General features: G+C 40.6%; 1 protein-coding gene across 2 annotated transcripts in view; it reads left to right on the plus strand.

The window, feature by feature from the left end:
• The window catches only part of LOC124555516 (kelch-like protein 5), a 318,356-nt gene that overhangs the window by 239,031 nt on the left and 60,388 nt on the right, over positions 1–18,937 (plus strand). For both annotated transcript variants that reach the window (XM_047129462.1, XM_047129463.1), the window contains 2 exons: positions 9,146–9,262; positions 16,590–16,685. In XM_047129462.1, coding sequence (XP_046985418.1) covers positions 9,146–9,262; positions 16,590–16,685 — 213 coding nt within the window. The remainder of the gene's footprint in view (positions 1–9,145; positions 9,263–16,589; positions 16,686–18,937) is intronic.

Consider the following 18,937-nt stretch of genomic DNA (forward strand, 5'->3'; position numbering starts at 1 on the left):
TAAAACCAATGTACACTAGGTGTTATAAACTTAAAGTTAAATTTTGTTTTATTTTCAGTTTTTTTACGAAATTTATGTCATTGCTAATTTATTTGCTACAATGACACATTTAATTTTTTGTGTACAATATTTTTCATCCACATAGTTCAGTTAACTAAGTCCACAGCTCGTGGTCAAGTGGCTAGCGTTGCTGCCTGCGGATCACAGGGTTCCAGGTGTGATTCCTGACTGGGTTGGGGATTTTCTCTGCCTGGGGACTGGGTGTCTGTGTTGTCATCATCATCATCCGTGACAATGGCTCGATTGGACTGTGAAAAAAATTTGGACTTTGTACGGGTGCTGATGACCACGCAGTTGAGCGCCCCACGCTCCAATCATCATCATAATCATCATTATTTAACAAACATTTAGTAGTATTGCTCCATTTTCATTAAACCTACTAACAAAATTATAATATTTGCTAAATCTACTTTAAAACAATTTAGAAGGCAGTTTTGGGAAGGTGGGGATTTGGGGGGGATGGCAGCTTTAGCAACTTTGCCAGGGACACAGGAATTCCTTGGTATGTCTCTGGCCAAGAGTAACACTTCTGTGCCTCTCCAAAACGTTGGAAGAATGGAGCCTCTCCTCAGGTCTCCGCCATACTCGCCAACAAGTTAGCCAGGGAAGTGCAGAACCATTACTTATCACTGAATACTCTGTGGCATCAATAATCGGCAGTCTGTGCCAATTGTCCCAGTGGTGTTAATGGCAGTGTATTCATGGAATGGTAATTCCCTAGTTTGGCTGCTGCCACTCTCTGACTAATGGTGTGGGATGACACAGAACATTGCATTGAGTCCATTACCTGTTTTTGGATGGCAGTTGCAGATGTGAAGGCATTACTATGTGCTTGGTGCACAATCGGCAATCCTCCCTTGTGGTGGTCAAATGTGGTCGACAGGAACATTGACAACTTGACATGTCCTCATGTTCCCATGCAATCGAACAATGGGCTATTGCCACATCAGAATGCCCATCAAATCTGGATACTGCACAATTCAACCAGCTGACCAAATGGAGATGCACAATGAGGCCCCTTTCGAACTCTGGCAGGTGCTGCTAACATTGTCTCATACATGTATGCTAAATGTCTGTGTCTTTCAGTGATTTTCTGGGCCCTCCACTTCCCCCCCCCCCCCCCCCCCCCCCCCCCCCCCCCCCCCCCCCCCCTCCCCCGTTTTGACGAGCAGTCAAACTGTAGACCATTATCACTGCTGACAGGTTTTTCTAAAGAGCTTGAAAAAATCTTCTATAAAAGACCTGTGAATTTCATAGAAAACAATCATTTCTTTTCAAGCAACTAGCATGGATCTGTAAAAGCAAACTCGCTCAAACTGATCTTTTTGCCTTTCTGAAGAAACCTATAAGATGCAGAACAAAATCCTTGATATTTCAAGAGTTTTTTTGTGTGTTTTGTCACTTTATCTTGTTGAGCAAACTAGGAGGTAACCCATACATCAGTTGGTGAACTTGTATCAACAGAAAAGGAAACAGATAGATGAACTTGTATACCAAGAGGGGAGTAGCATAACCCTCTATTCTTTCAAAGAACAAAATTATGGCCTATACTTTTTCCACTTCTTTAAATGATGTAGACTTGCCCAGCTGTTACCATAAATATGTTAAATTTGTGGAGGACACCAGTCTACTGATAAAAGGAAGGTATGCTAAGATTTCTGGAATGAAGCAGAGAAGTGTACTCCACACATTGAAAAGTGGTTTTCTGCAAGTAATCTTATATTAAATACATAAAACCTGTTATAACACAATTACAAACAATAGAGGGCAACCACCTTGTAGTACTAACTGTAAATCTATTTGGTAAAAACCTTGGAAACATGCAGATCACAAAATTCCTTGGAATATGAGTCCAAAATGATCTGAAGTGGGACAAGCATTCACAATGTGGAAGTTGTTAATTAAATTCTATCTGTTATTGCATCAAAATTCTTTCAAAGCAGATGGAAAAATAACTTGTAACTTGTGTATTCTACCAAAATGGACTTAGTGGTATTATATTGTGTTGTATTGTTGTCTACACAAATGAAGTAGAAACTTGGCAAGAATTTTAAATTAAGACTAGGGTATTTTAAGTTAAGAATAGGGTTACAGTTTTTATTTTTAAAAGAACTATCTGATTTTACAAGGATACATCATTTAAATGTGTGCACATACAGCACTGATGTACCTTTTACATTAAAGTTTTGAATCAGAGTTTTCATTTATTTTTAACAAAAATTCATTCTACCCTCCACTGGATGCATGATAAACATCCAGACACTAGTCAGATTTGTTCTATACTTTTGTCAACATGTCTAAAGTTACTGTGTTCATTGCTGTTGCTATATGGCATTGCATTTCACACAAAATTGTTTTAGTAGAAGGCACATAGATCTGGTCTTTCACAAACCCCATCAAAGAAAATAAAGGCCATGAGATTAGGCACTCTTAAGACAGGCAGTGGTGCAATGTGAGAACCGCACATTGCTTATGGCTGATCCATCACTGAGGCAGCTCATTATTGGGAAATGTTCTTACATGCAGTGTCAGTGGTTGTCAATCCTGTTGAAAAATGAAAATTTCAACTTGTTCTTGCAATAGTGTAAAAGGCGGGTGTCCAACATACCCACTGTATAATTGGCAAAGGAAGCTAGCCAGCTGCTCCTTCTGACTATGTTGCTGCTACTGACAACCATATAAACCACCCACTTGACACTGCAGCCAAGGTAAACATGTAGTTTCAGTATGTACATTAAAATTTACCCTAAGTTGGTGTGTCCACTCCTGTAAAAGGTAGAATCGTGTGAAATCAAATGAATCTTCTTGAAACACCATGCGGTGTTATATGGCCCATGAATTAGAAACATCATGAATCTGTTACAAAAATGTATTTAGGAAACTATAATGGTGGACAAAAAGTAATGCCTCCTGTATCATAAAAATGTTTATTAAATACTTAAGGGTGAAGGAGACCACTCACCAAAAGTGTTGAGTCATCAACAGGTGTGCACATGAGCAAAAGAGGAAGAAAACTAGCTAGCTTTTGAAATAAATCCTTTGTGAAGCTAGAGCAAGTGCACAAGCACACTACATTGTGCCAGCTGGACAGAGTGCCGGCATTGCACTTCAGCAGGTGTACTGGGGTGTGGTGTGGTGAAGTGAATAATTAATGTGACATGGAGACATGGATAGGGAGAGGGTGATAGAACATAGTAAATGGAAACAGTTGGGTTGTGGGTGTGGAGACACTGTGTTAATGGAGAATGAGGCCAGGAGGCTTATGGGAGTGAAGGATGTGCTGCAAGGATAACACCCATCTGCACTGTTCAGAAAAGCCAGTGGTGGAGGGAAGGATACAGATGGCCTGGGTTGTAAAGCAGCCATTGAACTTCAGCACATTATGCTCAGCTGCATGTTGGTCATGTGGTGGTCAACTTTGTTCTGGGCCAGAGTTTGGTGATGGCCGTTAATTCTTTTAGACAGCTGGTTGGTTGTCATGTCAACATAAAAAATTATGCAGTGATTGCAGCAGAGTTAAAAAATACGACAAGACTGCTTTCACAGGTGGCTCTGCCTCTGATGGGGCAGTATAAGCATGTGACAGGACAGGATTTGGAAGTGTTGCGTGGGTTGATTGGCAGTTCTTGCACCTTAGTCTTCCATAGGGGTATGATCCTTGTGGCAAATGGTTGGGGGTGGGGTGGGAATGTTATAGGGTTGGACCATGATGCTGTGTAGGTTGGGTGGGTTACAGAACAGCACTTTAGGATGCATAGGAAGGATCTTGGATAGGGTGTCCCTCATATATAGGCATGATGATAGATAATCAAATCCCTGGCAAAGGATAGGATTTAGTCATTCCATTGCAGTATGATATTGGGTGACAAAGGACAGTTCACTTTTTTAGCTGATGCGTGAAAGCACTGGGAGGATTAGGGGCTTGTAAGGATATGGCTGAGCAAGGCAGCATTTGTCACTGCAGGTATACTGTTCACAGATGGCCAGGCTGTGAGTGTGATTTTTTGGTGTGCAAGGAGTGACAGCTGTCAAAATGCGAGTACTGTTGATGGTTAGTGTGTTAAATGTGGACAGAGGTGTGGGTGGAGCCATCAGAGAGGTGGATGTCAACCTTGAGGAAGGTGGCACATTGGTTTGCGGAGGACCAGGTGAAGTGGACAGGAGGGAAGGTGTTGAGGTTGTGGAGAAGTGATGATTGGTTGTCTTTGCCATCATGAGTCCAGATCATGATAAGGTCATCAGTGAAATTTAACCAGACGGGAGGTTTGTGGTTTTGGGAGGCTAGCAATGTTTCCTCTAGATGGCTCATAAAAAGGTTGACATAGGAGGTGTCATTCGGGTGCCAATGGCTGTGCCACAAATTTGTTTGAGTGAGTTAGTGGGTTTGGAATCTGAAGGATATTGGGAGAGGTAGTGTTGGATAGTGATAAGGCCCTGGGCATCAAGGATGTTGGTGTATGGGGAGGTGGCATCAGGAGCACAATAAGCAGCTGCAGTGGGGTACCCTAGAGTATTGGGTTTTTGGATTTTGGGCAGCTTGTTGACGGTGGGTGAGAGGTAATCAGGGGAGAGATCTGGTATGTGTCTGAGGATTTCTGTAGGGAGTGGAGGTTACGTTGGCCTTCAGAAATGGGATCACTCGAACAGAGCTTGTAGGTGGAATAGCCAGACAGATGGTGGGAGCCTTGTGTCCAGTAGTTACTGCAATGCATCATGATAGTGATGGAGTCTCTTTCTGCAGGGAGGTAGATTGGTCAAGATCCGTTTTGAGATTATGTTGTGAGTGACTGTCCTTTCTTCTGCTGAGAGGTAAGTGTTCATAGGAAGGGACCTGGAGGAGGATTGTTTGGCCAAGTTGGAGGAAAAGCATCCGTGGAAGGTGTTTCCTCTGTAGGTCTTTGACAAATCCAACATTATACTGTGCAATCCTTGTTACATGCACCACATATCCACAATTGAAACCCTTGCCCTCCAAATCTTGGAAGAGCATTCTGGATACCACCTCCATAAATTTTCCAACCTGTCGATATCCCACTCCCCCCTTTGGAGCACCACTGCCCATCAACACCTATCCTACCCACAGTGAAAACTTTAGTCAGCCCTTCATAGCAACCAGACCCAGCCTAGCTGATCGTTTCAATTTGCCACATCCACCAAAACTCTGTTCCAACGCTCCATGAAATCCAGAACCCAAACAAACCTAAAACACAGTTGTCAACCTTGTGACCAGAAACCTCAGTCCCAAAGACATATCAGTCCTTTCCAAAGGCCTTACCTCCAGCCTCACACCCAAGTTTAACCATGCTGGACTTGTCAAAGACCTACTTTTTTTCTCCTGCTCCCTACAGTTCAATCTTTTTTTTGCCACCAATCCCTCCAACCAAAGCCAATCTAATCCCAACATTGAAGCATGCCTCCCTCATTTCATGCCACAATCCAACTGTGACCTTCCCTCCTCCCATTTAACCACCCCCTGGTCACTTTTCAGGAATTCCGTTTCTCCAACTTGACCTTGGCACCCTTCCACAGGTCTCTTCCCAAAAAACAGCAGCCTGTCAACAGTAGAGAAAACAGCCATTCACAATCACAAGGTGGACCCTGATTAATCATCCTCTTTGCAGACAAAGGCAATGCCATTTTCTTGATGAGTGGTAGTAACTACCTCATTGAAGGCTTCTGCCAATGGTCTGACTCCTCCACCTGCAAGCTGTACTGTAATAATCCCGTCCAAGAAATCTAACATAACCTCCAATCCCTACTGAAATCCTTAGGCCCATCCCAGAACATCTCCCCTGATATCATCTTCCTCCTCACCCCAGTGACACCCTGCACACCCACCCTCAATGTGCTTCCTCGGAGTCCCCAAGCCAACTATCCGGGATGCCCCATTTTAGCTAGTTAGTGTGCTCCTACTGAAAAAATTTCCGTGTAGGTTGATTAACACCTCAAACCATTTGCCATAAACCTAGCCTCCCACATCAAAAATACTAACCATTTTGTTTATCGACTCTCCGCTGTCCCCACCTCTTTACCTAATGGGTTCCTACTTGTTACTGTTGATGCCACCTCCCAGTAGACCAACATTCTTCATGTCCATGGCCTTTCTACTATCCAACACAACTTCTGCCAACATCCTTCAGGCTCCAAACCCACACTACCTCAATCCTCAAAAATCTTCCCAGGTGCACCATCAAACCCAACTACTTCCCTTTGAGTGGAAGTTATATTAACAAATCTGCAGCACCACCATGACATGCTCTTATGTCAACCTTTCTCTGGGCCATCTAGAGGAAACATACCTAGCCTCCTGAAACGACAAACCCATTGTCTGGTCCAGTTTCAGTGATGACATCATCATGATCTAGACTCAGAGCAAAAGCACTTGATTATCAGTCCTCCCAAACCTCAACAACTTCTGCCCAACCACTTCTACTGGTTCTCTATAAACCAACGAGCCACCTTACTAGACATGGATCTCCAACTCTGTGATGGCTCCATACATACCTATGTCCTTATTGATCACACTAAGCACCCACATACCCGCATTTGAACCACTGTCATCTCTTCTACACCAAAAAATTGCTCCCAGACCACCTGTAGATGGTGCATTTACAGTGGCAAGAACTTCTTGCTCAGTATGCTGAAGATCTCGTGAGGACCTTCACAGACACTCACCATCCCAACCCAACCTATTCACGAACAGGTTTTCCATGCAACATACTCACAAACCCCTAATACTCCCACCACCCTCAAGCATCGAGTTACAAAGGTGCACTGTCCTTTGTCACCCAATATCACACTGAACTGGAACGAATAAATGCTATCCTTTGCCAAGGATTTGACTATATACCATCACGCCAAAAATGAGGGACATCCTATCTAAGATCCTTCCTACCTTCCTAAAATGGTATTCTGGCACCCAACCAACCAAGACAATGTCATGACCTAACCCTATGCCACTCCCACTCCCAACCATTTGCCACAGCGGTCATGCCCCTATGGAAAAGGTGCAAGAACTGCTAATCCACCTACACAGCACTTCCAAAACCAGTCCTGTCACAGCATTATCCTGCCCCATTAGAGGCAGGGCCACCTGTGAAAGCAGTCTTGTCGTATAACAACTCTGCTGCAGTCACTGCATAATTTTTTTATGTTGATATAACAACCAACCAGCTGCCTACCCGAATAAATGGCCACCACAAACTATGGCCAAGAAAAAAGTTGACCACCTAGTGGCACAACTTGCAGCTGGGAGTGACAGGCTCAAGTTCAATGGCTGACTCATAAGCCAGGCCATCTGGTTCCTTCCCTCCATCATCAGTTTTTGTGAACTACGTAGATGGGAGTTATCCTTATAACACATCCTTTACTCTGATAACACTCATGGCCTCAATCTCTGTTAACTCATTGTGTCTGCACCCTCAACCCAACAGTTTCCCCTTCACATGCCACATTACCCTGTCCCAATCCATGTATCCGTGTCACTGTCATCTTGCAAAGAACTCCACTGACTCCAACATGTATGCATTACATGTAGTGCCTGTGCAACTTCCACCTCTCCCTCCCACAGTTGTAGCCAGCAAACCTGGTGCCTCCCTCCAAATTGCTAGCTATCCAGCCCGAACCCCCTTGCTGCCTGGCATTTGCCCCTCCCCTACCCATCCCATTTGATACAACCCCACCCCACACTAATCCACCTGCCAAAATGCAATCCCGGCAATATGAGTTCAGCCAGCACTACCTATTGACTACCCAATGCTGCTTGTATTTGGTGATTGGTCTCCTTTATTCTTAAGTACTTACATTCTGCCAGAACTTTCCTTACAGAAAAAATAGATCAGATCATAGCCTGAACTGTACGCTAACTATTTTTCAACATAGTCACCACACATTTGTATACCTTCACTAAATGTTTGAACTCTGGCATCAAGACCAGTTTGCAAAAATTCGGGTGTTTTTCTTCTTGACCCATGAATTCAAAGCTGTTTGCTAATGGAGAAATGGACATTGCAGACAAACTGCACAGTGGCCAGCTGACATCTATCACAGATGCCAATTGAGGATGTGCTGATGAAGGGATCCCAGGAGACAGACGCATTAGAGTTCACAGTGAATAGCAAAACCTGAGTTTTTAAAATTGTGGATCAAGGAGCAAAACACTGAATTTTTCCAAACTAGTTTCGATGCTTGGATTCTATGATTGTGCAAATGTATACAGATGCATGGTAACTATGTTGAATGGTAGTGTTATATAGAGGACATTTCAGGCTATGATCTGTATTACTTCCGCTGTTATATGTTCATTATTAAATTTTTATGACTCGGGAGGCATTACTGCTTTATTTACTGTTGTAAAAATTCTCCCAGTGCCTTGTTTGTATATTCTGGAAGTAATGATTAGCAGAGATTGGATGTAGGGTCTTAATGACCACATGCAGTCATCTGAACTCCTTGGGATCAACTTATGTTCACTGCAGATGAATCAAATAGGGGACAAAATAATTGAGCAGTTATTTAATTTTAATATAATAATACTTCTCCCTGGTGGAATAAAAATGACAATCCATTTGTGAGAGAGGAGGATGTATAAATATGCTATCCCAAAATTTGTTAGATCCCACATGGTTGTGTGATATCATTAATTTAAATGTGCTGTGCTTTCTTCAGTTTGCAGTTTGCCCATAATTTTTGTGACATTCTTCCTACACATCCTTCATCTGTTCTGTAGTCGGTCAGTAAATTGCCTAGCCTCAAGAAATGACACGGTCTTTAGTTTCATCCCATGGAGGAACCTTTGTACTTGTGTAATCTGGCTCTGCTTTATTTTACTTAAAATGGCACCGACAAATTGATAACCTAAGTTAAATGGCTCGGTACACGAAGATTTGCAAAACACTTACAAAATATGAAGGTAGTATCTGATGATTAGATGTAAGTCATACAGTACAGATAATTTTTCTGGCTGATTTAATTTAAACTGTTCATTTGTAAATTGTTCTTGTTGTCTCATTGTATTAATTGCTTTGTTAATCATTAATCATCATAAACGTAATGAACTGCATTACTGAAATAAAATTTTTTCCAGGAACACTTCATGGAAGTCATAAACAGAGAGGAATTCACAAAGTTGTCTGCCGATGAAGTGGAAAAATTACTTAAGTCAGATGACTTGAATGTACCATGTGAAGAAAATGTTTTCAATGTAAGTTGACATATACTTAAGCCATCGCCGAAGGTACACATTATGCAAGTTTTTTCTTGAATTCATTGAATATTATTTTGTCTGAAGACCAGAAGAATTGTCAAGGACATGTAGTAAAGACAGTTCCCAATCATCCAATCCAGAGTATCTGTTATTGGGGGGGGATCCAGATGTGAGTTGTAAAACAGTCATTGAAGTTGAGCATTTTGGATCCAGTGACATTGCCTCTGTGTGGTGAACTTCATTCGTGGCCATTGATTTAGGTAGACAATTTGTTGGTTGTCATGCCACCACAAAGATTATGAAGAAGTTGCAGCAGAATGCTTTCACAGATTTTCTTGGGATGTCTATTGATACTGAAAACAAAAACATCCCAGTGGACCATTGGACTGCAATGACATCAAAAGAAATGGGAGACCTTGTGTAGCTAGTCCTAAGGAGAGTAATGAAAATCTGATTGATGTAATATTGGTAACATCTTGTGCTGAATAAAGTAAGCATGACAGACAAAACATTTAAGTCTCCCTCACCCCGAGGTAACATCATGGTAATACAATGTAATGTTACCTCTAGCCTTTGTAATAAGCTCAATTTGGCAAGGAAGAGAATCAACAAGTTTATTCAGTTATGCCATATCCAGCTGAAACCAAATGTTGTTGATTATACCACATAGAGCTGCCAAATTGCAGGGATGTCAATTTCTACATTTCACCCACTGTTCTAAATGGTACCAGAAGTTTTCTATGCGATTAAGACCTGGTTAAGTAGCAGGGCAGTTGAGGTGTGATAGGGATTGGTTTCGTGAATGTTCGTCAAACCAAGAATGTTGAGTTCACAGTACACTCACCATGAAGAGTTAAAAGGAAGGGCAATATTTGGTCACAAACAGTGTTTAAATAGACATTTTGACTCTCGTTCTCAGAAACATGCATAAGTGGGACCAAGTAGTGTTACGAAAAACACCCCCACAAAATTACAGAACCACCTCTGGCCTAAACTACACACTTACACACTGCAGGTTAAATGTCTCAGTTGGGCTGGCGGTGTACTTGACCCTTTGCATCATTTCAACAGCGGAAAAATTGTGACTTGTAGAACCACACTGTTTGTCTCCAGTCAGCTACTGTTGAGTTTCTACATTGTTTGGTATCATTGTGGCTTTACATCTTAGTGTAAGCAGTTACCTTTTACGAGGTACCATTCTCCAAACCACCTTTCCATGCAGTTCCATTTTAAATATTTACTAAAAAACTGGTTGAAGTGAATCTTCATTCGCTAATTGCTAACAGCATCAATTACTGTCTGATTTGAAACTAATTGTCATTAATATGACATGATGCTCATTTGCAGTTCCTGTTAATTGGAATCTTTCTTTATGCCCACTGTTCTTGTGGCATGTTTCATAGTTGCAACTGGTAAACAATTTCCTGTTGACACATGGGACAGTCCATGTTGATACATCAACACATCCAGCAACTTCATTTGCAATGTGGTCATGGGCCCATTCAGACATGATACCTCCATATCAACCTGTTATACTTTGCTGATTCTGTACAACTGATTCGCTCATACACACTGTTTCGCTGTCATGGTGGAGGGTCACATGATTGTCTGGTACCAGTTCTACACCATCTAGTGACCATTGTGCTCTTTTGAGAGAGTGATTAATATTTTGTCCATTGATGTTGTTTATTGTTACTAAAAGGCCTGAGGATTCATTAAAAAAATTCTTAATAAAGAATAAGAGAGACTTAAAAAGATCGCGAAAATCAGTATAGAGGCTGGGAGACAATATACTTCTGGTGGAGGCAGCCGGACACATCAATTAAGTGAAATGTTAAAACCACACTACATTTACTGAACTAGGCACTGATATTTTCCTGTCAAATAGATGTGATGGTAATCTTTATTTATCAAGAAATGATGCTGTGATATATAGTTCTGTTGAATTCTCCACTCTTTTCTTTAATCTGTGATGGATCTTGAGCACTCAGTTTATGGCTAATCAGTTGCTTCAGACAGAAAGCTCTTTGTTCATCATAACCTATATTTATACTTAATACATGTTGGTCCTTATGTAACCAAAACTGTCAGCTACATCATAAAATTGGTTGAAATTATTTGTTTCATTTTACTTACTATGATTGAAGTTTTTGGTTTTGATTTCCCTTCTAGGAATTATGCCTAATATTACTAACATTTATAGAAATTCAGGTATTTTTTTTGCAATTTTTTTTTTGTAGCGTGTTCAGCAATTCTGTTTTCGTGTCAACCCTGTCCAATTGATATATTATAAACAAGACTTACATGTGAATGTAATTGACATTCAGTGAGGGACTGTGATTTTATTTTGCTGCACTGAATCTTAAATAAAATTGGTCTTCTGTGTAACCTTAAATTATACAAAAGATAATTTGAATTAAGTTGCTTTTTAATTATGATGTGTAACTTTCGGTGATGCTATAACAATGATGTCGGAAACCACCATTACAAAAGAAGCTGCCTCAACTGAAGGCGGGCACAGAGAACTGTGCCTGGTAACAACACTAAACATCAATGACACTAATGCACTATAGTGGGCAATCTACATGTCACAGGGAGTTGGCACTCATAATTATTAACAAACACACCAATGGTGTCTGTGTGTATGAAGTTACGTGGAAATCTGACTGTATCTTCTGGGTGCTTCATATTATTTTCTGGGCACAGTACAACCATATGATAGAAAAATTGGTGTACCTTCAATTAATACAGTTGTGTGCCTACATAGTCATGTCAGACAGACAGATCATTTGATGTTATTGTTGAAGATTCCTGAATGTAATGAGTATGCCATGAGGTTTTGGGATTGCAGCCAGATAACATCAACCTCTTGGCACTATATTTCAGCTAATAAACATCAGTTGCAGGAGTTGGACAGAAATATGGAAACACTGTGAGAAATGCATGCTTGAACATAAATGCTGATTCTGGTGAAGCCCACAGGTGCATTCTTGTATTTGACCACAAATGGGAACAGTGTAATGTCCTCAGTATGTTCAGAGTGTTACTTGTTGTCATAACTGTGTTCTGTGTAGTTGTGAGTGCATTATATCAGAGCTTAGTGCATTTGAACATTGTCAAATTATTGATGCTCATATATGGGTGCTTCTGTAATGAAAGCAGTTGAAGTGTTTGGTGTTCTAAGAGGCACCATATCGAAGATTTTTACCACATAGAGAGAATTGCATAAAAATTTCATCCGTTAAGTCACCACACAGACAAAAGTGTGTGGTGAGTGATCATGGTAGATAATCGTTTAAGTGGATTGTGACAAAAAATAAAAGGATGACAGCTGCAAAAATCACTGCACAACAGAATGACGCAATTGTAAACCTTTTAGCACGAAAACAACATGAAGGGAGATCTGTAAACAGGGAATTGCAGGAGGAGCTGGAATTCCAAAGCCACTCATCAATGATACAAATGCCCATAACAGGAAAATGTGGTGCCAAAGCTGTAAAACCCGGACTATGGAGCAATGTAAGAAGGTAATTTAGTTGGATAAGTCTCGTTTCACACTGTTTCTAACTTCTGGTCAAGTTTATATCCCAAGAGTGAAACATTGAGTGGGTTTGGTGGTGATTTGGGCAGCCATATTGTGGTATTCCATTTACTCCATGGTTACTCTGCAAGGTCATATTAAAGCCAAGGTTATATGACAATTTTGGCTGATCAGATCTAACTCATGGTACAATGTTTGTTCCCTAATGGAGCTGCTGTGTTTGAAGATGACACGGCTCCTGCTCACACAACTTGCATTGTCCAGGACTGGCTTTGTGAGCAGATGGATGAATTGTTGCATCTGCCCTGACTGCCACAGTTACCAGATCTCAATATTATTAAGCCTTTGTGGCCTGCTTTGGAGAGAAGGGTGCACGATTGCTATCCACGTCCATCATTATTACCTGAACTTGGCACTGTTTTGCAGGAAGAATGGTATAAGATTCACTAAATCCTGTGCATGACCTGCACTGAACTATATTTCCATATTTTTGTCTACCCCCTTTATTACCAGCTGAGTTTTACATTGGAGATTTCTGCTGCACATTCACAAGTTTATACCCAAAAACTGGTGTGGTGGCATTGTGACCATAATGTCAGCAATACTTTAAACTCTAACCTTCATCTATGTTACAATAGTCTGCAGGAAGCAGAGAAGTAATAACAGGTTGAAGCTTTTGGAGGGAGTGGAAAAAACTTTTGTATCTGTCAATTGTAGGATCAATGCCTAAAATAGGCAGATACCTGGGTTTAAATCCTGGAAATTGTGCAAATGACATAGCTATACAGGGTGAAGCAAAGTTCGTGCACTCGGGCTTCGCAGCGTGATTCCTCACATACCAGTGATAAAAATTGTTGCTCACAAAATTTTGTCCGCCGAGTACATCCGCAGAAAAAGGACGTTAAAGAATGTCCGCAGAAAAAGGACGTTAAAGAATGGCAATCTGGCAACCCTGTAACCCCGTGTATGATAACTATCTCTGTCAGTACATCTGATGTACAGTTGGTGCAGTGGATAGAGTTTTGAGTCAACATGCAGGAGGTCGATGGTTCGATCCTGGGTTGAGGTATATGTTTTTTGTTTGGTAAATGTAGTCCAGGTGGTACGGTATCTGGCATCTTAATCGTCAATGACGATTGCAGTTGGCCCTCAAGAAAACATCTGCACTTGCGTACTACAATCGTAGAAATGTAAGATTGGTCAGCTTTGAAAGAAGCACATTCCACGTGGTGGTGTGAATTTATTCACACCACTTCATCTACTAGATGTGAAACTTGTATTCCTTGTACCCTTCTCCAATGGTCCCATAGATTAGTACCAATTATTATTCTTGCCTCATTCAGGTCCATTACATTTTGTAGTAGGACTGGGAACGTGCTTTGTGAATCATGTCGAAACTTGGTTACTATTTGTGTGTTACCACCATGGTCCCACTAATTATACCTTTCAACATTGAGTCTGGTAACCGCATGCTGTTTAGTATGTATCTTAATGTATTATTATTATTTCCTTCACTTTCTCAGACGTTAAGTCCGGTTAAAAATGGAGTGACGCGGACCTTGATCAAGCGTCACTTCCTTTTAACTGTACGGTATATGTTACATTGCATTTAGGAACTTTCGGGTAATTGAACATGTATCAATAATTACGGATTTCTGTAGTTGTATATATATGTTTGGATGTAGCTGTATTGCATTGATGTACTGGTGGATATTGTGTGGTATGACTCCTGTAGTTGATAGTATAATTGGTATGATGTCAACTTTATCCTGATGCCACATGTCTTTGACTTCCTCAGCCAGTTGGATGTATTTTTCAATTTTTTCTCCTGTTTTCTTTTGTAGATTTGTTGTATTGGGTATGGATATTTCGATTAGTTGTGTTAATCTCTTCTTTTTATTGGTGAGTATGATGTCAGGTTTGTTATGTGGCGTTGTTTTATCTGTTACAATGGTTCTGTTCCAGTATAATTTGTATTCATCATTCTCCAGTACATTTTGTGGTGTATACTTGTATGTAGGAACGTGTTATTATTATTATTATTATTATTATTATTATATCGATGCAATTGTGGAAAAATCACATCTGCTACTGTTAGGGAAACAGCGTAATTTGAAATCGAACATTTCACAATTAGCGGTGTCGGGATGAATCATGCAGAGCAATATTTGTCAAAGGTGTAATGCGTGTTAGGTGGAACAGCTCGCAGGACTGGCGGTGTGTTTATACTGTATGCGCTGTCCTCCTGACAGGGACTAGTTGCGGGCGAAGTAACATGCCCATGACAGAATCCAATGCAGCGTAGGAAGGCAGCTGCGTGTCTCACAACACACGGTCGTTAACGTTGTGCACGAGCATGGGCTGCACCCCTATCATTATGCTTTCACACAACGCCTGCATCCTGCAGATCACCATCAGCAGATACAATTTTGTGAATGGTTCCAACAACAACAGGAAGCCAACAATGACTTTGTGAACATCATAATATGGTTTGATGAAGCAGCATTCACTCGTGAGGGTGTCATCAGTCTGCACAATGCCCACCATTGGTGTGAGGCTAACCCGAAAGTCACCTGTGATCATGGATATCAAGTTCGCTTTGGTATCAACGTCTGGCCCGGAATATTGGGCGACAAGTGTTTGGGCCTTTACATGTTGCCTGCATGAAGGTATCATGTATTCCTATCAAACTATCTGCCTCACGCATTGGAAGATGTTCCACTACATGTTCGGCAGAGAATATCGTTCCAACATGATGGTGCACCTCCACACTCTGGAATTAATGTGCGACAGTATTTGGACAGAACATTTCCAGGAAAATGACTGACATAGAGATCCAGTTGTATGGCCACTGTGTTCACCTGACCCAAATCCCCTGGATTTCTTCCTGTGGGGACACCTGCAGGAGCACGTGTACTCTACTCCGCCGAAGAATGTGGAAGAATTGGTGGTGCATGTTCATCCTGCTCTTGTTGCTGTGGACACAGCTTTGCTGCGAAGGGTCCAGAGCTGTAAGATCCGGCGGGTTGCGCAATGTTTGGACGTGCAGGGAGGTGGCTTTGAGCATCTGTTGTTCTGAGGACAACATATTCTGTTGTGAAGGTCATGCGATCATTAATATGGACATTATTATTGTCACTAGTTACTAATGTCCGACATCTGAGTGCTCGTATTACGTGTAGTATAAATGACAGGAAGATGTTGTGTTATTGTACTGTGCTATCATCTTTAGCATCTCGAAATTGATATTGTTTTTGTAGTTATTCTGTCCTATGACAGGTCCTTTGTTTCAACTGTCTATTTCTAATTTGACTAAACAAATATTTGTTGTGTTCAGCATTGCAAAATGTTGTAAATTTAGGATACAGAATGAAACTAGCAAATAAAAAAATGCGCCCTAACCCAGGATCGAACCCCCGATCTCCTGCAGGTGGTGACAGAGATGTTTACCATACATTTGATTACAGTGTTGCCAGATTGCCACTCTTTAATGTCCTTTTTCTGCTGATGTACTCACTGTACAAAATTTTCAGAGAGATATTTTTTTATCGTTGGCACATGAGGAGTTGGGCTGTGATGCCCGAGTGCACGAATTTCGCTTCACCCTGTATTTTTTAAAATACGTGGTGGCTATAGAACTCATCGTGAACCTAATGCAAACAAAATATCTATGTTGACAAAAGTTGTTCAGTAATATTGTTTAAAACATACTAGCAGATCATTTTAATTGTACCTGTTCTCCCTTGTTTTCTTTCGAAATTTGCACTGTTTCTTCTGTTACAGGCACTCATGACCTGGATTGCGCATGATGAAGAAACGAGGAAGAAAGATGTCAGCAGACTACTAGGCCTTATTAAACTCCCTTTACTGTCGCCTGCTGTAAGTGGTTTTGTGTTTTTTGTTTGTATTTTAAATCAGAAACAAAACTCGTGATCATCTGTTACAAATTCAAAAGTACAATTACTTGTTATGAAAAATTGTGTGTTTCATTTGTGTATGCATTTTGGCAGTACAACTGTACTGCATTTATATTACAATATTCTTCCAGTTGGAGCTATTTTACAGCTAAATTCGTCATCATAACATGCTTTACACAGAGCACATAACTTGGAGTAATTGTATATTGTTAATATAGTTATTTCATGGTTAGCCATTGTACATATTGCAACATCAGATACTGCCTTAACAAGAGACTTATACTGGTAAAGATCAGAACCACAGTCCAGCCAGCCTGACAGTTTTATTAAATCATGCAAGTGTAGTGTTTGGATTGTTTCTGTCACAGGTAACTGATAATTCCTTCTTGGTCCTTGTCAAAAATTACTTTTAATAACACCACTGTTCATGTGAGTGTGAAATCCTAACAAAAAGAAATGAAGTTATCTCTAAACAAGTGTACATTCTTTAGCAAAAAGAACTCTGGTTTCTATTTAGGGAAGTCTTGGTTTTCATCTTGGTGGAATACAATAAATCTTAAGTTCTTGTTTGTAATAGTGCTTTCAGTGGTATTCATGGTCTGATCAAGATGCCATAAACACACTTTCTTCTATGTCTTCTTCTCAGATTGAAGTTAAGTTTCTAGTATCAGAAACATTTTCAGTAGTTAGTGTGTTGCAGCTTGTAGATATGATAGGTAGTAATAAAGATTTACTGAAGGCTTCCATTCAGTCCCATGGATGACATAGTAGCAAGCATCCCTGGTGTAGAGAAACAACTGAAAGGTTTGAAAGCAAATAATTCACTAGGTCCGGATGGAATCCCATTTCAATTTTACAAAAAATACTCTACTGCATTGGCCCCTTACCTAGCCTGCATTTACAATAAATCTCTCACCCAGGACAAAGTCCCAAGTGACTGGAAAAAAGTGCAGGTGACTGCAGTATATAAGAAGGATAAAAGAGTGGACCCACAAAATCACAGACCAATATCCCTAACTTCGGTTTGCTGCAGAATCCTTGAATATACACTTGGTTCAAATATAATAAACTTCTTTGAGGCTGAGAAGCTTAAGTCCACCAATCAGCATGGTTTTGGAAAGCATCGCTTTTGCGATACTCAGCTTGCCCTTTTCTTGAGTGATGTACTGCGAACTGTGGATGAAGGGCAAGAGGCAAATGCCATTTTTTATTTATTTCCAGAAGGCATTTGACATGGTGCCCCATTGTAGGCTGTTAACAAAGGTACGAGCATATGGAATAAGTTCCCAGATACATGAATGGCTCAAAGACTTCTTAAGTAATAGAACCCAGTACATGGTCCTCTATGGCAAATGTTCGTTAGCAACAAGTGTATCATTGGGAGTGCCCTGGGAAAGTGTGATAGGACTGCTGTTGTTCTCTTTTTCCAAATGATTTGGCGGACAAGGTGGGCAGCAATGTGTGGTTGTTTGCTGATGATGCTGTGGTGTGTGGTAACGTGTTGAAGTTGAATGATTGTAGGAAGATAAAAGACAATTTAAACAAAATTTCTAGTCAGTGTGATGATTGGCAGCTAGCTCTAAATGTGGAAAAATGTAAGTTAATGCAGATGGGTAAGAACAACAAACCTGTAACATTTGGATACAGCATTCTGGTGTCCTGCTTGACACAGTCAAGTTTTTTAAATATCTGGGCATAATGTGGCGATATGAAATGAAACGGGCTTGTGAGAACTGGTAGGGAAGGCGAATGGTCGATTTTGGTACCCGCCGCCATGCACCTTATGGTAACGTGTGAGGTATATATGAGGGGTCTTACGCCGTAGTGAACTAAGTGATATTTTTTTTTTTTTAAAAAAAATGAGTTCTTCACAGGAATTTTAAAATTATGACAATTTGGATGCATTTGGTTCAGAGTGACAAAAATAACATTGGGGAAATTTCCCACAAATTTGCTTAACCTGGTCACTTGTATCTTCCGAATGACAGTGATATTAGGGATATAGAGAGGAAACTACAGCATTATCCAGAAATATTTTCCCCTCAACGACTTTATTGTATTTTTGAGAATGCTAGAGTAAAGAAAGGTAAATTTGAAGTTGTAAAAATGGATTGTAGTGACTTCAAAAGTACTGTGGTACTGGAAAAAGCAATGACTAACAGAAAAATAAATCTTTCTGGAGAAAAGATTGAGTTGCTTAGGATTAAGGAAATG

The sequence above is a fragment of the Schistocerca americana genome, chromosome X, assembly GCF_021461395.2.
Source record: "Schistocerca americana isolate TAMUIC-IGC-003095 chromosome X, iqSchAmer2.1, whole genome shotgun sequence".
NCBI classification, from domain to species: Eukaryota; Metazoa; Arthropoda; class Insecta; order Orthoptera; family Acrididae; genus Schistocerca; species Schistocerca americana.